Here is a 19,186-nt window from a genome sequence, read left to right on the forward strand (position 1 = left end):
GTATCAAGCCAACACAGAGCCAAATAGGAGCACCACACAGTATGAATATCAAATAAGGTTTATTGGAGAAAATATAACAATGGCAACATGCTGGTGATCTGCTGAACACCAGTGCCCACACCTTTGGGCATGCCTGTCGTAATGGACACCTCCTGGTTAAGGCAGTGCCTTGTGAAGAAGGGAACCACTAGAGCCCACAGGCTGCTATCAATCTGTTCTGCCCTAAAGCTCAGACCTTCCAAATTAGCTCTCTGATAAGCCACCCAAGAGAGAAAGTAATAAGCATCTATGCCCCTGGGTCTTGTCTCCCCTCAGTGAAGCAGAGGATGGAAAAAAGATACAACAAACAAATTCTAACCAAAAGCCATGTATACAGCAGTAGCTGACAAAATTAACATCAAGCTGAAAAGCATGATTTGAAACACTCACTACTTCATGTCATCATTTTATTTCACAATGCTTATATTTCACGTGTCAAATAACAAGTCCTTAAAAATACATCACACAAGTCAATAGAATCAAGGAAAAACTGCCAATGCTACTCTCTCTAAGATATCTGACACAGTTATCTCAATTACTGAAACATTAATTAGACAAAAGTAGACAAAATAGTTGAATGCTGCAATTAACAAGTTTGATCCAACAACTGGAAAATACAATTTTTTTCCTAAGCACACATTAAATATTTACAAAACATGTCCTCGTTAAGCCTTAAAGCAAATCTTATATATGTCCAAAGAATTAGCATCAGATAGGGGCGCCTGGGTGGCTCAGTGGGTTAAGCCGCTGCCTTCGGCTCGGGTCATGATCTCAGGGTCCTGGGATCCAGTCCCACATCGGGATCTCTGCTCAGCGGGGAGCCTGCTTCCCTCTCTCTCTCTCTGCCTGCCTCTCCGTCTGCTTGTGATCTCTCTCTGTCACATAAATAAATAAAATCTTTAAAAAAAAAAAAAAAGAATTAGCATCAGATAGAACACACCATCTAATTATAATGCAATTATGTTAGAAATTAACAACACAACAAAATTTAATAAATAAAACCTCTACATTTGGAAACAAAAACAACCCATGAGTCAGAAAAGAAATATGTTGGAAACTAGAAAATATTTAGAAGTTGATGACAACCATCTACTTAAAAAACTTGTGAGAGGGGCGCCTGGGTGGCTCAGTGGGTTAAAGCCTCTGCCTTCGGCTCAGGTCATGATCCCAGGTTCTTGGGATCGAGCCCCATGTCAGGCTCTCTGCTCCGCGGGGAGCCTGCTTCCCTTCCTCTCTCTCTGCCTGCCTCTCTGCCTACTTGTGATCTCTGTCTGTCAAATAAATAAAAAAAAAAAAAAAAAAAAAAAAAAAAAACTTGTGGGAGTTGCCTAAAGCAATAGGTACAGACCCAGAATGTTTTCCACATGAATTCAGTCAATAAACAGGTAATTCCAGCTTCACAGAAAACCCTGGAGAATAAAGGAAACTCTATAACTCATTTCATGAGACCAGTATATCTCTAATAATACCAGAATCAGACAAGGACTACATAAGAAAGAAAAACTACAAGTAAATCTCACTCATGAACATGACTGCAAAAATCCTAAACAAAATAATAGCAAGCCAAATCCAGGAATATGTAATAAAAGATAACATAACCAACTTGTGTTTCCTCGAGGAATGCAAGTGTGGGTCAAGACTGGAAAACATATGGGACGCCTGGGTGGCTCAGATGGTTGGATGACTGCTTTCGGCTCAGGTCATGATCCCGGAGTCCTGGAATCGAGTCCCGCATCGGGCTCCCAGCTCCATGGGGAGTCTGCTTCTCCCTCTGACCTTCTCCTCGCTCATGCTCTCTCTCACTGCCTCTCTCTCAAATAAATAAATAAATAAAATCTTAAAAAAAAAAACAAAAACTTTTAAGACTGGAAAACATATTCATTTCAATCATCTCAATTAAGACCAAAAAAAATGTCTTTGATCAAATATCCATAACCACTCAGTCAAAACTATTATCAAAGTAGGAACACAAGGTAAAGTCTTTAACCTAATAAGTAGAACAAGTTGTGAGGGTCTTCCAGGAAGGCTCCTTAAAGGGAGGTAAGTCTCTTTTGCCTGCCCACTTCTCTGCTGCCTGGAATGGAGACAAAATGGCTGGTGGTCAGCACCTATCCTGGCCTATGAGGTGACCTTAAGGATGGTGCCAGATACTTAGAATCAGAGAAGAGAAGGACAGAAAGAACCTGGGTCCCTGATGACTTAAGAGACACTACACACAGCTGCATGCTGAGCTGCATGCCTCTGTACTTTTTTAACATGTGAAACTAAGACTTTGTATATTTAAGATACTTTTACTTATGCAGTCAAACGCCACCTTAACTGAAATACTATTTTTATTCAAATGGTACTAGAAGCTCTAAACTGGGCAAAAAGGCAAAATAATAATACTAATAATAATATGTAAGAATGGCTAAGAAACAAATCTGTAATTATTCACATATGACTAGAAAACCTAAAAGAATCCTATAGAAAATTACTAGAAATAAGTTTAGCAGGATGGCCGGAAAAAAAAGGTCAAATGCACTCTGTGTACAAGCAAGAATCAGTTAAAAATCTTTAACTTAAGGGGCGCCTGGGTGGCTCAGTGGTTAAAGCCTCTGCCTTCGGCTCAGGTCATGATCTCAGGGTCCTGGGATCGAGTCCTGCATCGGGCTCTCTGCTCAGCAGGGAGCCTGCCTCCTCCTCCTGTCTCTCTCTGCCTGCCTCTCTGCCTACTTGTGATCTGTCAAATAAATTAAAAAAAAAAAATCTAAAAAAAAAAAAAAAAGACACCGTTTATACTAGCAACAACAACAAGGTAGCTAGGAATAAATCTAATCTAAAAGTCGAAACTTTTGTATAGAAAATCATGAAACTTTTTGGAAGGATGTTAAGACCAAAATAGGCCAAGAAGAGTAAGAGTAGTTGTTAAGACGTTACTGCTGAAATCAATCCAAAGATTCGATTCAATTGTGATCAAATCTCAACAAGGTTTTTTAAGGAACTTACCAACCTAAATTTATACACAGTCACAAGGATCAGAAAGTTATTCCTGAAGAACATAGCAAGAGAGAGAAACTTGTACCCCAGAAGTCAAAAATTATCATAAGGCCACAGTACTGAAGAGAGTGGTCCTGGTGCAGGAACAGACAGATCAATGGAGCAGACCTGAAGCCCGGGAACAGACTCACACATCTATGTAAACCCAGGTGACGCCGAAGATTCGTTGCAAATGGTGATGTAGTCAGTAAATGATTCTGGGACAAGTACAGTGAAAATAAAACAAAAGAAATTGGATACCTACCTGACAACGTGCATATAAACTCAATTCTAAATGATGGAGTATTTTTAAATATGAAAGGCAAAACTATTATTTTAAACATATAATGTCTTTAAGAGCTTGTTTTAAGAAAAGATTCTTATAGCAGATTTTTAAATTGACCTTTTCAACTATATTACACAAAAGGGAAAAACATTTTAACCATATTAAAAGAGCTCCCTCCAATGAAAAAAAGGAAAAAAAGACGGGGGAAAAAAAATCCCATGACAAACACAACTGGCCAGTAAATATTTGAAAAGTTGTTCAATCTTTCAGTAATCAGGGAAAGCAAATTAAGACCACAACATGAAACCTTTTTACATCCATCAGGGGGTAAAAAAACTTTAATAAGAGTTGCCAAAAATGTGGATCAACTGAAATTCTCCTATACCTCTGATAAAAGAGTAAGTCAGTACAACTACTTTGAGTACAGTACTGTTGACCTTTGAAAAACGTGGGGCTTGGGGTGTGCACACTGCCCACCCACCATGGTTGAAAATCCAAATATAATTCTCCACTTCCCACAAAACTTAACTACTACTAACCTACTATTAACAGCAAGCCATCCCAGAAGACATCAACAACTGATTAACATGTATTTTGTATGTTATACATATTATATGTTATATTTGTACAATACATAAGCCAGAAAAAAAGAAAATATTAAGAAAGTCATGAGAAAATACATATACAGTACTGTGCTATATTTTTTTTTAAATCTGCACAGTAGTGGACCCATGAAGTTTAAACCTATGTTGTTCAAAGATCAACCGTATTTGGTTTTACTAGTAAAGCAGAAGAGGCACAACCTATGTTCTAGCAATTCTACTGATATCCCTTTGCACAACTGTGCCAACTAACAGGTACAAGAACATTCACAGCATCCGTGTATGCAGTAGAAAAGAACAGTAAACAATCAAAATGTCAGTCAATAACACAGCAAAACAGCAGAGTGAAAAGAATGAACTCCACCCACATATGCCAACATGGATTAATCTCAAAAGCAAAAGACCCAAGTCAGAGGATATATATGGTATGATTCCGTTTATATAAAGGCCAAAACCAGCACAATTAAACATGCCATTTAAGAATGCCTCCATGTGTGATTAGACTATATAGAAAAGCTTAGTTAGGGTGCTTAACAAAAATGTCAAGATAGTGTTTATTTGTGGCTCCTCCAGAGAGGAAGATTAACTGAGTTAGTGCAAACCACTAACTGGCTAAATTCCATTTCTTAAACTGAATGTGAGGCCCTTGTGAGTTCATTTAATTTCTCTGGAAATAATACATATTAGCTATGTATACTCTTCTCTCTTGACTATGTATTACATAATACATTTTAAATAACACAAAAAATATCCAAAACGCTGTTTTAAACTATCTTGTTCATCTTTATGTTTTTTTTTTAAAGGCAACTGGTATGTAAAAGTGGTCTTTAAAGTATAATAAAATAATGACATTAGCATCTGATACCTGATACTTTAAAGGCCGATGTTAAAGATATTCATGCACCATACCCTTTAGAATGCACATCAACTTGTCTTCCAAAGCAACCCTGAAGTGCAAAAAACGTCAACGCTTTGCGCAAAAATATACTTTATTGACTTGCAACAGTACAACCATTCTTGTATACAACAAACGACATGCACTCTGCATCTGCTAATGAAATCCTCTAAATTTGTTTTCGTGACAGCGATATTAAAAGACAAATATATTCAGTTAAATAAACACTGAGGGAGGCTAACATTTAATTATGGAACATCAGATTTCAACCTTAAATTGCAGCCTGAAGTGTCAAAAAGAATCATCTTTGCTTAAGGCAACTATGAGATAAAACTGGGACACTCGAGCTAAAACCCGAATTTGAATGGTGACAACTCTGGGGCTTTAGGCATATTCACGGATGCAGTTTCCAAATAAAAAGTTGTTTTTCCAATTTCCGCAACAGTTGGCAGGAATTTTTCTAACCGCTCATTCCATAATATCTCTGGCAAGTCAGTACCAATCCCAGCAGATGAAGTCCCCAAATGCACAACCACATGAGCCAGCGACCGATTCAAGAATCCACGCCCCCAGCCTAAATCTCTTTGAAACAGGTGATCTTCCATGCCTCCCTTATCCCGGGGTGTGGGGAGCAATAAGGGTAAGTTCTGGGAAGTTAAGACGAGTCCGTGAATCACATGGGCAAAACTTTGCTGGGATCTTACAAAACATTCATGTCATCGAACCCCCTCGTTTTTTGATAGGCAAAGTATGTCTCTGGGAAAAGCGCTCCTGCTCAGGATCTAACAGCTACTTAAATTCGTCTCCTCACCTAGCTCAGTGATCCTTCCCCCTACCCATTCCCAAAAGCTTCAATTCGTCGCTAACACGGAGGAGGTGAGAAAACTCCCACCTCCTTAGCTTGGCCAAGGTTGTGAGGGCTAGAAAGGGTCGTAGAGTTAATCAGATCAACCCTTCTAACAGGTGTGAAAACAGAACAGTAAGTGACGCAGGTTGAGCGGTTAAATCACCGACCCTCTGTCACCGAGCGGCAGGAGCCTGACAAGGGCAATGAAAGATCATTGGCGACCCCACTTCCCGTCTCCAGGACGGCGGGTGTCAAAAACACCCGACACCTCGACTGCAACACAAATCCCGCGCTTCCCACGCAGAACCGGGAAGCGGGTTGGTGGGGAAACTCGAACAGCGGGTGCGCAGCACCGAAAATGCCGCGACCGGGCAAGAAGGTACCGAGTCCCGCCTCTTTCTTCCGCATCCGTCGAAGGGGAGAAAGGGAAACAGTAAGGTTGCGGCGCCTCCCGCGAGAAGGGGTACCTGAGGCTCGCGCCGCAGTCCCTCGCCGCTACCGCACAGGAGCCCAATACCCTGCTTCCGGGATCCAGTCGGGCGGGGAGGCCGGGAGATCGCGGGAGGCAGCCACTGCCCCGCCCCATCCAAGCCCCGCCTCCACTGCCCCCTCCACGGAGGACGTGGGCAACTTCCGGGACGCCATGCGTCACTAAGCAGCCGATCCCCACTTCCGGAAACAGCCCTCCCTGCTCTGTCCATTTCTGGGACTGCGCGATTTCGATCGAGATTTCCGAGCTTTTGATTGGTGGAGTGAGAGAGCGGGTCTCCGCTGATTGGTGCCGGCATCTTCTGCCCCATAGACGCCGTGGGGCGCAGAATTTCAGTCGTCTGTTTCCTGCCGGCCGCAGGTCTATCACCGCGACCATGGTGGATGTCATGGAGTTGCCCAGGTCGCGCGTCAACGCCAGCATGCTAGCTCAGTTCATCGACCGGCCGGTCTGCTTCGTAGGAAGGCTGGAAAAGGTGCGCGCCGTGGCTGCCCTGGGCCCCCTGCTTTGTAGCCGGGTGGAGGGACCCCGTGACCACCAGGGCCGCAGCCTCAGGGTGGAAAGGTGGGGTGGAGGAGGACAGGCCTTAGAGCAACACTGCTCTCCCAGTTGCTTCGTTTTACACGAGCGGACGTTCTGCGCACTTTTTAGCCACTGCAGCCCATTTTGGCGCCACTTTTTTTGGCGCGGAATCTTGACGTTTTCGAATACGCTCGGTTCTAAATTCTAGCGTCCTCCCCTCTGGTTCCTTTTTGTATTTACAAAAAGAAAATTGTAGACCTGACTCACACATTTACCTCCTGATTTTTTAGCTTAGCCAGACTTGGCAACTACTCTGTTTTTCTAGTTTCTTTCTAATGCAATTTTCTTTTCTCAAACTTCGCTTTCTCTTTAGTCACTTCGTCATAAACATTCTTCAGTTGTCCCTTCCAGATTCCATAGCAGTCTGTGTTCTCATCCTCGTGTTAGAGTGCAGCGTCTGCACCCTACTGATGAGAAGCAGCCCCAAAGTTTCGGAGTCAGTGAACCGGGAAAGCTGAGGGGGGAAAAAAACAAAAAACTATTATAAAGCCTTAGTAGTTCATTTCAGCCACTCGTCCTCTTCGTTGAATAGGTGTTACTTGACTTCAGAGTAGGCAAACTGGGTAGGAGTGGTGTATGGTTAACTGCTCAAGGCCACATCAAGTAGGAAAGCTGACTTTCATCCAGACCTGAATGCAGTCTTTACAGCTCAGTAGCAGAGCCCAAATCTTCTGGCAACCAGTTCTGTTAACTTCATCATGCTTATTATTTATTTTTTTAAAAAACCTCTTTACCCCCAAGGTAGGGCTCAAACTCACAACCCTGAGGTCAAGAGTGGTACGCTCCAGTACTGAGCCAAAAGGTGTGACCCCATCAAACTTAATTTTTAAAACAGACTCTCTGGTGGAATACCTACTATTTAAATCATGAGTGCTAGTAGATCTCACTTTTAGACATTATGGACCCCCTTTAATTTGTTGTTAGGGCAGGGCTGCCAGATTACTAAATAAAAATACAGGACATATTTGTACTAAAAAGTACTGTTTATCTGAAATTCAAGTTTAACTAGGTGTTGTTTGACCAGTTGCGGTTAACACAAGATTAAAATCTGAACCAAATTGTTCAAAAACAAATTGCTTTGTGTGCATTGACTAAGTAAGTTTGGGTCTGGCTCATTTTCAAAATTATAATATTTTTATTTTAATGAGATTTTAAAGTTTGTTTATGTTTTTGTTTTTTTAAATCCCGTGTTTCTTTTTTAGATTCATCCCACTGGAAAAATGTTTATTCTTTCAGATGGAGAAGGAAAAAATGGAACTATTGAGTTGATGGAGCCCGTATGTTCAAGTATTAATTCTAAGACTCTTGTAGTTAATTCATCTTGCTGATGTTTCTGATTCTTGGAGTGGATATAAAGGACCACCTCATAAAACTTACCTGCTCTAAAAATTAAACTTTTGTCCTCTTCTTACATTATATATCCCTTTACATTTCTAACCAATGATTCTTTGGGCTCCCTGATTTTTTTTTTTTTTTTTAAGATTTTATTTATTTATTTGACAGAGAGACACACAGTGAGAGGGGGAATACAAGCAAGGGAAGTGGGAGAGGGAGAAGCAGGCTTCCCGCAGAGCAGGAAGCCTGATGTGGGACTTGATCCCAGGGCTCTGGGGTCATGACCTGAGCTGAAGACAGCCGCTTAATGACTAAGCCACCCAGGCGCCCCTTGGGCTCCATGATTTTTTAATACATCCCTTAATTGGGTGACATTTCCTATTCCTATAAAAGACCAAAACAATCACATTTAAAAAAAAAAAACCTTTTAAATCATTTTTTCTTTCAAGAGCTTAACATTTTTAAAATTCTATTTTCTGTTTTTGTTTAAGTGTACTTTTAGTTATCACTTGTTTTTACATTTTACATTTACTGTACTCCAAAAAAAATTGTTGTTTTTTTTTTTTAATGAAGATAAATCCATGTGTTGTTTGGTTAATATATACAGAATACACTGCACAAGATAAGAAAATAGAAAGTTCCTTTCAACGGGTCTTTTTAAACAAATTACTCCTTGTAGAAATCCTAGACATTCTCATTATCCTTAAGTGATTTTGTCTTCAACTTAAACATTTAACTGGATCTTTGGACCTGAAGGTACTGCTAAAGGTAATAGGACTTGACATGCTGACATTAAGGTACTCAAACATTTTTAACAACTTACAGTTCAGTTTTTGCATTGGTAAATTTTAAGCTCATTTTGTTACATGAAATGAAAGATTAGTAAACTGTAACAATTTTCCAAGTTACCAACTAGAAATATGACAACACCAATTTGACAATTTGTCCTTTGTGTTAGCTTGATGAAGAAATCTCTGGAATTGTGGAAGTAGTTGGAAGAGTAACAGCCAAGGCAACCATTATGTGTGCATCATATGTCCAGTTTAAAGAAGATAACCATCCTTTTGGTAAATAAAGCATTCTGTATTAAGTACTTACATGTAATTAGGAGGAAAACAGTTTTCTTAACTTGAGATGTCTTGGTCTTGAGTCTCAGTCCTGCCATCTTTCAGTTACTATAGAATTTTCTGATCCCAAAGGAAAATGAGAGAACATTTTGGCCCCCTTTTAAGTAATGCTTGTATATGCAGGAAACTAATTAAAGATTAGTATTTGTGGGAAGAGAAACTTAAAACATGGCAAACAGAAATAATGTTAATAGTTTTTTTTGTTTTATCATATGTATCAAAAGCATCAAATAATGCATAACACCTAAAACCTGGCAAGAATTGCCTGTACCATGGATATTAAAATGAATAGCTGCCTATTGCCCATGGCTTTTATTTTTTAGAACCACAGGTAAATAGCTGTGATGATCCCTATCTATTTTAGAAGACATTGTGAAAATAAGTTGATCTCTATAAAAGAGAAAGAGGTAGAAAGCTTTTAGATAATAAATGATGCTACATCTTTCCATTGTAGATTAAATGTTTGACAAAATGTTGGGTTTTTTTGTGTGTTTTTTTTCAGATCTTGGACTTTACAATGAAGCTGTGAAAATTACTCATGAGTTCCCTCAGTTTTTTCCTTTGGGGGTGGTGCAATATGATTGATCTTGATAAACACATTGAAGACTATTACAGGAAGCCCCTGATAGTTGAGGGGAAGATTTCTGTGATTTTTAATATCTAATTTGTTCTCCTTTTAATTTCCTTTACCTAACCTTATTAGATATTGCAGTATCCCACTTTTGATGGAACCTGTCTGTATACTGCAAGTCAATTCCTCATAAAGAATCACTTCTCCAGTGTACGGTCAGACCACATGTAAGAACAAAGCAGTTGCCTTGAGTTAAGTTTTGTGTTTTATTAATAAAAACTGAAACAGACATACTGTTGATCATTTCATTCTTACTCTTTTAGTCATGTATTCAAACACAAACTTGGAATTTTCATAGTGTAAGGTCAGAACTTAAACCTACCAAATGAAATCCTGGGCCACATGTGTAAAGAATTTACTTGCTACCTCATAAACTACATTATGTTAATTACTTCCTTGACACTGAAAAAAAGTGATTTTAATTTATTAAAAGAGCAAACAGAATCCTTTATCTTTTATAATTTGTGAGAACCTACATAGAATTCTCCAGAGAATCAGAACCAAAAGACCATATATATCTGAACTATATATATGAGATTGTTACAGGAATTGACTTATGTGGTTATGGAAGCCAAGGAGTCCCAAGGTCTGAGAATCAGGGGAGCTGATGTAACTTGCAGTCCAAGGTTGAAAACCTAAAGAGTGGGAGGCCACTGGTGTAAATCCCAGAGTCTGAAGGCCCAAGAACCAGGAGCTCCAATGTCTGAGGACTGGAGGAGGTGGACATCCCAGATCTGGCAGAGCAAATTTGCTCTTCCTCCACCTTTTTGTTCTATTTGGGCTATGAACATATTGGATGATACCCACCTATTTGGTAAGGGCCTACTAATTCAGACACTAATCTCTTCTAGAAATGCCCTCACAGACACACCAAGAAATAACGTTTTACTGGCTATCTGGGTTTCCCTTAGCTAAGTTGACATATAAAATTATCACAGTACCTCTTTCTCAGGATTTTGAAACCACATCTACTAATGCCAAATAAGGGATATCTAATCATTAGAACAGTTGATGAAATCATTTGATCTTTTTTCTTCCTTTCAACTGTCATTCTTAGTATGAAATTCCTGTTTATTTGTACTTCATCCCACTAAGTAACAAGCTGGGGATGGGCCAGGTTGGGATGTGGCAATTATAAAATAGAGAGTAAAGCAGAATAACTGGTAACTTATATGGCCAGTCAAGTTTTATGGCTTGATTTAATTTCTTCAGTTAGGAAATGAACTAATTCTAAATTTAGATTATAAATTTTACCGAAGGTATTTATTTTATGGACACCTGGCTGGCTCAGTTGCTAGAGCATGCAACTCTTGATCTTGGGGTGTAAGTTCAAGCCCCATGTCAGGTGTACAAAATTTGAAATTGATAGTATCTTCAATTTCAACTTTTATTCCAAAATAGTCTCCAAATTACTTAAGGAACATTGCCATAGCCACTTAAAGTAAAACATGGGAAGTAAAGACCGTTAAAGCTGAAATTTAGGTTTAGGAGGAACAGCAGCCATTCTCAATAACTGTTGTCTTGAATGCCAGAGAAACAGTCCGTCCTCACTTGTGTTAACCTCTGACGACTCTGTGCTATGAAAATGTTTAAGGTGTCCTGCTTAAAACCTTCCCTTGAACTACTGTGTTTAATAAATTGGACTAAATGAATAGGATATCTTGCTTTCCATCAAGTGAGTCATTTCTACTAATTATTTATGGTGCCATATCTTCAGTCCCAGCCTCGCTTTTGAGCTGCTCAACATCTGCTCCTGGATATCCCACCAGCACTTTAGTTTCAGCAAGTATAGCCTGAATGTGTGCAAACTCTCATGTGTTCCCTGATTTGGTAATAATTTAATCAGGATAAATTCACGTATATGATTCACGTATTTCAACTGTACAATTCAGTGGCTTTTAGGTATATTCAGAGTTGTATACCATCTCTATAACCAATTTTAGAATATATTCATCACCCCGAAAAGAAACCCTGTACTTTTTACCTATCATGGCCTAATCCCTCCACCGCCACAACCACCCCCTAACCACAAGAAACTGCTTACCTTCTGTCTACAGATTTGCCTATTCTGGACATTTTGGAGAAATAAAATTACATGTGATCTTTTGTGACTGACTTCTTTCGCTTAGCATGTTTTCAAGGTTCCTCTATTTATAGCAAAAATCAGTGCTTCATCAACATTTTTATGGCCAAATATTCCACTGTATGGATAAATCATTTTTTATTCATTCATCATTTGGAAATTTGGGTGGTTTCCACCATTTGGATACAATGAATTATGCTATTATGAGCATTCATGTGTAAGTTTTTGTGTGTACATATTTTTTATTTCTCTTGGATATATACCTGTAAGTGGAACTGCTGCACCAAATGGTAAATATGCTTAAGTTTTTGAGTGAGGCACTGCCAAACATTTTCTAAGTGGCTGTACCATCTTACATTCCTAGCAACAGTGTTTAAGGATTCTAATTTCTCCACATCCTCAACAACACTTATTATAATATGACTTTTGGATTATGCCATCCCACTGGGTGTGAAGTGGTACCTCATTGTGGTTCTGATTTGGTCTTTTCCTTTTAAAGCTACCATAAGCCATCCCATTGCCCAGAAAAGCTTGAGTGTCTCCAGTCCTTTTCGTTGCACTGCCCCTGCACGTTCAGACAGTTGTCATCTCTCACTTGAACTATTACAACAGTCTTAACTGTAAATGGCCTTCCAGTTTCTACGCTCCTGGGTTTCCTAGCCAATACAGCTGCATTTAACATCAGTTTTAACCATCACACTATAAACTTAACAAAAAAGATAAGTTTGGGAAGTGGAAAACTTCCCGGGAAGGTGACAGTGGGGAAACCTGGCCAATGCTACCTTAAAGAAGCGATCAAGGTTAACGTCAGCAGTGACAACAGGCAGAGATCATGTGCCCTCTAGTATGATAAGAAAGGTACTTCACCACTCTGGTATTTTTTCAAAAACACTTACCACCAGCTAATCATGAGAAAATACCAGACCCAAATTGAAGAACATTCTAAAAACTGATCACTCCTCTAAACTGTCAATGTCATGAAAAACAAGAAAAGAGAAACTCACAGAGCAGAGAAGACTAAGCCTGGATTGGGTCCTGGAACAGAAAAAGACAAAGGAAAAACGGATTAAATCTGAGTAAAGGCTAGCGTTAACAGTAATATACCAGGGTTGGTTTCTTAGTTTTGACAAACGTACCATGATAACGTAAGGGACCATAAAGGGACACACACTGTGGGGGAGGAGATACAAAAGAACTCTACCATCTCACAACTTTTCTGTAAATCTAAAATTTCTCCACAATAATAAAGGTATTATCCTCAGGTTCCCCACTGACTACATGAGGTCCACATTTCCAGTTAGTAGTTATCCTTCACAGTCTAACCACATCTCACCTCAGACCAAATCCTACTTTCCCCCTTGAAACTATTATCCATCCAGTGCTGATCTGCTGTTACTGGAACACATTAGACCATCTAAGATCTAGGTGCCACTGAACTTGCTTTTGCTCTGACTGGAATGTCCGGAAAGGAAAACATTCTCTAAGCTTCCCAAACAGGCAAGCAGAATTAGTTACTTTATGTTATATTCCTTTCTTTATACCTCATATCACACTTAACTTGCTCATAACCTTTTAAATTTCCAAATAAACATTGTTTATATAAATATATAAATTATATTTGATATTAATGTTTATATAGTATAAATACATATTTTATATGTACACACACACACACACACACACACACACACACATATACAGTAGCTCCCCCCACTCCTATCCATGGGGACTACGTTCCAAGACCTCCAGTGGAGATGCCTCAGATAGTACCAAACCCTAAGTATACTGTTTTTTCCTATACATACATACACACCTACCTATGATGAAGTTTAATTTATAAAGTAGGCTTGGTAAGAGTTTAGCAATAACTAATAATAAATTAGAACAATTATAACAATACACTGTAATGAAAGTTACATGAATGTGGTCTCTCTCAAAATATCTTACTGTACTCTACTCACCCTTCTTGTGATGAGTTGAGATGATAAAATGCCTATGTGGTGAGATGAAAGGAGGTGAATAACGTAGGCATTGTGATACAGCCTTGAGCTACTATTGACCTGAGGATATATGAAAAGGAGAATCATCTGCTTCTGGACCATAGGTGACTGAAACTATAGAAAACGAAGTAGATAGAGGGCGACTACTGCATATATAGTTAAACACTTCAAAAATCAAAAAGTAGAGCTTCAGTGTCTCTCCAAAGACACTGCTATGGATTTGTAGGGAACTTTCTAGAACTTTGACTATATAAATATCTACAGGACCTCAACTATACTATTCTGCAACATGCATTTCTCCTTTAATATGTCTTGGCAATTGACAATATAGAACTATCTCTTCCTTTTTTAATGGTTGCAAAATACCCATTGTGCCAAGTGCTTATTTAACCAGTCCTTTAGTCTTCACCACTAAGGAGAGGTGTTTATAGTGAAGAACCTGTAGCTAAAAACCCACCTTACTGGTATCTCTCAATGCCTAAAGCAGCATATGAATAAATTAGTCCATCCAGCCTGGTTTGAGAGGCAAGGAGGCCAAGGACAGAGCTAATGAAAACCTAAATCGTAATAGGTGGTGACAAAGAACAGGAGGCAAGAGGTTCAGAATATATTATAATGGATTCCACAGGACTCAGTGACGAAGTTAGGAACTGAACAGAGTAAGAGGCAAGAATAAGGTCAGTTGGCAAGGAAGCAAAAAGTTCACTTCAATAAAAATTTAATAGCTGATAGGCCCATTCAGTGAAGATGTCCAGAAGGTATTTGGAAATGTAGGATCAGACAGATTTAAGAGACAACCTGCCTAAAATATTTAAAGTAGAGTTTAAGAGATCTTCTCATCCCTTATTTGCGATTTCAAAATCTAAAATGGTTTGAAACCCAACAGCTTTTCCCTAAATTTGGGACAAAACTCATTTGGCAACAAAACCAGCAAGAATTGTAATGAAGCTCCTTGTAGTCTTTATCTCACTTACTGTAAATACTCATAAGCTTCACTGCAGAAATACTAGTGTGTTTGATTAGAGGGTGCTGCCCTCTGAGGAGGGTGTTACATAACATCTATGGCAGATGCATCCTATAACTTTTTCTAAAATCCCCAAATTCTGAATTCTGAAGCACATCTGGCCCCAAGAGTTTCAGGTAAGGGACTGTTCCTAAATCAAAGGACGGCATACAAAGTAAGAAAACCATGTAACTAATGACACAAGGGAACTGGGCACTATGCAACAGCAGTGGGAGAATGACTGAGTCAGGAGAAGGACCCCAACGATGCCTGACACTTAGTAAGCACTCAAATATTTACTCACTGAGAGAGTAACATGAAAGGCAAGCCAGAAGAGTCTCAAAGAGTGTTCAAAGTTAAATGAACAAGTGAAGATAAGGACTAAGGATAAAATATTGAGGGGACCCTGGGTGGCTCGGTCAGTTGAGCGCCCCACTCTTGGTTTCTGCTCGGGTCTTGATCTCTGGGTTGTGTGGTGGAGCCCTGTGAGCTCTTTCTCTCAGACAATTCTTTTTTTTTTTTTTTTAAAGGATAAAAAACTGACATTACAAACATACATCACACTTATTTCTAAAAAGATTTAGACTACAAAACAAAAAGGGAAACATATCAAAAAAAGATATAACAACTACAAAAGCACTCAATAGGAAATACAAGTAGATGTTAAATTTAACTCCAGGTGTCCAGGGAACCTAGGAAAAGGGACAATATCATAGCCTTAAAGTCTTTATGATAATCAAACTTTTCTCTAATATTAAATTCTAAAAGCAGTATCATACAGAATCTAATGTGAAGGATGACAAACTACAAAATGTTTGTCTTTAGTAGTAATTTTATAGATATTCTCCAAATGATCTTTTTTCCTCATCTGAAAAAGGCAAAATTAAAACAACTCTAAAAGCATCTCTTCATAGGGTGAGTTAAATGGTTTGAGTGATAAACTAGTATAATCACTAAATTCGTAGAATTCTGAGGTTGTCTTTTAAGGTATTCATTTAATATGTATTAATACTCAATAAACATTTTGTGTCAAGTCCTGGGCTAGAGATACATACAAATAATGTCCCTATCCTTTGAAATTTCAAAATGAAGCATTTTAGCATAATCTCTAAGGGTGTCTGGGTCAGAGCTGTTTAATATTTAACTGGTCTAAGGCTTCAAAGAAAGCCATGATTATGAACAACCAAATTCTGTAGGTTCTATTTGGTGAAACTACAATTTGGTTTCCTCCCTTATATAATTCACATGGAATTTGATTCTGATCTGTTGCTGAAAGAAAATTAATAATCTGACACCACAGGTTATCCTTCTTAAAAAGATGATAAATCTAGAGTAGTAATAAAGCATATGCTTTAAGTTACTTTTTAATTGGGATGTTGGTTTGAGGTAAGACACTTAGGTTCTTTATCACCCCATTTGACCTAGAGCATAGGGTTTGAGATGGCTGTAAGACCAGAGGTATAGATTATGAACAATTTACACTGTAATACATTCCTCTTGACTGTAAAGATCAAATTTGTCATTAGCATGCTACTGTTTCTTCTTTACATAACACAAAATGTCAGAAAGAGACCACTATGTTCTGTAGCATTTCTTAATCGAAAGGAGAATATATGAATGGCAAGTGTAACAGTTTTGGCAACACCACAAACGACATCGTGACTTAATTAGCCTCTGTTTTAAAGAGACTATTAATTTTTCACAAGAGTTTGAAATACTACCCAGGAAAATAAACCAAGTATTTTGGCTAAGAATCTCTCACCATAAAATGCTATGACAGTTTATTTAATAATAGATTTAAATGAATGGTTTTGTTGAAAGATCTTGCTATCTTGTTACTTTAAATCTTAAAAGCTAATCAGCAAGGAGAAATTTTTCTATTGAGTAATTACTGATTTAAATGCTACGTCCTTTAATATTTTTAGCTTAGATATTTATTTAGGAATGAACTATTATTTAAACCTTAACATTTACTTTCATTAACTCAACTCCACTTAATACATATGGCCATTTAAAGCCAAATTGTAGCACATAAACTTAGCAAAACCATTAAGAAAATCAAAATCCATGTCAAAAATCTTAATATTTTTCTGTAGCTTTTGAGAAGCTCTAAGCATTGGGCAAACATTGGGCTTGATGACAGAATACATCTTTAAGAGATAAGTTATTCTTATAAAAGTGATCAGGTTCCACCGAGTCAGTTCTTTCTTTCCTATGGCTCAGACATGTTGTGCCTTAGTCATGTTGTGGACCTTTTATGAGAGGCAGACAGTAGACCAGGGGCTCCCTCATTTTGGAATCTCCTCAGAATTGACTAAATGTTTTCCAGATGAACATACTGCAGACCAAGGGAGGAGGTAGGCATTAGAAATCATTGCTTCCAAACCGGGGGAATTTGTAGGCTTCTTTTTCTTTTGGAACCTGGGACCTAGAGGAATTGACCCACTGAGCAATTTCCTTCACTCTCAGCAGTATGATTAAGTCACAAAAACAACTCAGGATGAGATACATTTATTTCTATCCCACTTGTTTCTAAAAAAAGAATTTAAGACAGCTGCAAAGGCTTCTATCCTTTCCCTGTTTTCTCATCATAAATTTACACAATGTGACTTTTCCAAATGTGGACTTGAGTTACTAAGGGAGGTAGAATGGGACAGTCCAAAAATTGATTACTGTCATTTATCACAGGAACATTAATCTGCTAAAACCGGTACTAATACCCTGCTTTAGCCCTTCTTAGGAAAACTTAAAAATAACATTCCAAGATGAATAAAATATGTTCTATGTTGCTTTTCTTCCTTTAGCTTTTATCTTATAACTTAAAATTATTTGAGATAAAAATTTAATGACATTTTAAGCAATATAGAGACTATACATTGTCAGTACATATGACTCAAAACCTATACCTAAGAAAGCTTAAACAAAAATAAATGCTTCCTGTTTAATCTGATTCACAGTTGATTCTTTCAGCACTTAAAGGAAAAACAGGCCAAAAGGAAAAAGAAAAAAAAAAAGGCCAAAGAAACATTTGTAAAATTCATCTGCAACTGGTAAAAGATACCACTTACATATACATTGACCATTTCTTAATCAAAAGCCTGGAAAGGATTACACGACACCATATGCATTACTTATAACTCCCTAAACCGCCTGGAATACATGACATTTGGCTTCTATAGTTTTAAAAATAGGATCTAGACATAAGTCGTCTGATAAATTATCTCACTGGAAGTGAGGTTAGGAAACTGCAGGGATTTGGGAAATAAAATAAGACAGCCATTTGCAACATCAGAACACTGAGGGATTTATCTAAAGTACATTTCAGAAATGAATGATTTGGATTGATGCATTTGAACTTTAAAAATTTTTATGAGTTAAAATTATGACGTCAATGACATTTAGAAATAGTCATACTGCCTTCCTGTTTTCAAGATTCTAAATCTAGCTGCATGTGTCCTGTGATCACTATATCTGGTTACAAATAGCAATAATTGTTGCAAAGCAAATTACATGGTGGCACAGGAAAACATCCCCCTTCCAAGAGGGGCGAGTGGATTACGTCATTCATATAGCCTGCAGGTTATATAATGAAGATGACAGACTTTAAAATGAAAAAGGAATGTGTGCTAAAATAGAGAAACAATTTCATGAAAAATAAAAAGACAGACTGCTTTGTTTAAGGGAAAACTTAAATTGCTGATGAGAAAAGTTAGATACACATATTTAAGTGTTTATGAAGACTTGTTACTAGGAAACGATCTTATTCATTTCCATAATATTCATAAGAATGCAGACATGCAAATAAGTTTTACTCATAGGGCTTGGTATGTTGCAACATATAATATACATTGCACAACGATATTGTATAACAGTATACAACGTATGACAATACAGTATCATTTTAGACAGTATGTTACAATCTGGAAAAGGGTCATTTCTACCAGATTCAGTACAGATGAAAGTATTACTGTTAGTTTTCATCCATGCATTTTGGTAAGAAGTGGACAAGGTACCAAATATAAACTACTTCAGGATACACTTTGATGTAAGTAACCTCTAGGAGGTTGCCACATACACGGATGATTACTGCAATAGAGATTCCAAGAAATAACCCCCGGAACCATTTTATTCCATTTATGGCAGTTTATTCCTTTTATATTTTTAAATCTTTTTAAGTCTTCCTTTGATAAATATTAAAATTTCATGGCTTAAGATTCTCAGTTAGGATTCTGAAATGCCCTCCCTCCC

The 19,186-nt window shown here is 38.0% G+C and overlaps 2 protein-coding genes across 5 annotated transcripts in view; one reads left to right on the forward strand and one right to left on the reverse strand.

Moving 5' to 3' along the window:
• Positions 1-6,632, reverse strand: part of UMAD1 (UBAP1-MVB12-associated (UMA) domain containing 1) — a 225,736-nt gene extending 219,104 nt beyond the window's left edge. For all 4 annotated transcript variants that reach the window (XM_032874344.1, XM_032874329.1, XM_032874338.1 and 1 more), the window contains exon 1: positions 6,156-6,632. In XM_032874344.1, the coding sequence (XP_032730235.1) occupies positions 6,156-6,600 (445 nt within the window). In that variant the 5' untranslated portion in view covers positions 6,601-6,632. The remainder of the gene's footprint in view (positions 1-6,155) is intronic.
• Positions 6,516-10,083, forward strand: RPA3 (replication protein A3). The gene is made up of 4 exons (XM_032874352.1): positions 6,516-6,652; positions 7,962-8,036; positions 9,053-9,161; positions 9,724-10,083. Exons 1-4 carry the CDS (start codon positions 6,554-6,556, stop codon positions 9,804-9,806), a joined length of 366 nt encoding a protein of 121 aa, XP_032730243.1. The 5' UTR covers positions 6,516-6,553; the 3' UTR covers positions 9,807-10,083.
• The last annotated feature ends 9,103 nt before the right edge of the window (positions 10,084-19,186 follow it).

The sequence above is a fragment of the Lontra canadensis genome, unplaced genomic scaffold (assembly GCF_010015895.1).
Source record: "Lontra canadensis isolate GAN:19392208 unplaced genomic scaffold, GSC_riverotter_1.0 scaffold2, whole genome shotgun sequence".
Lineage (NCBI taxonomy): Eukaryota > Metazoa > Chordata > Mammalia > Carnivora > Mustelidae > Lontra > Lontra canadensis.

Coding starts and splice junctions, on each gene's coding strand:
- RPA3 (XM_032874352.1), top strand. CDS start 6,554: ATGGTGGATGTCATGGAGTTGCCCAGGTCGCGCGTCAACGCCAGCATG. Junction 8,037..9,052: donor CTATTGAGTTGATGGAGCCC/GTATGTTCAAGT, acceptor CCTTTGTGTTAG/CTTGATGAAGAAATCTCTGG. Junction 9,162..9,723: donor AGAAGATAACCATCCTTTTG/GTAAATAAAGCA, acceptor GTTTTTTTTCAG/ATCTTGGACTTTACAATGAA.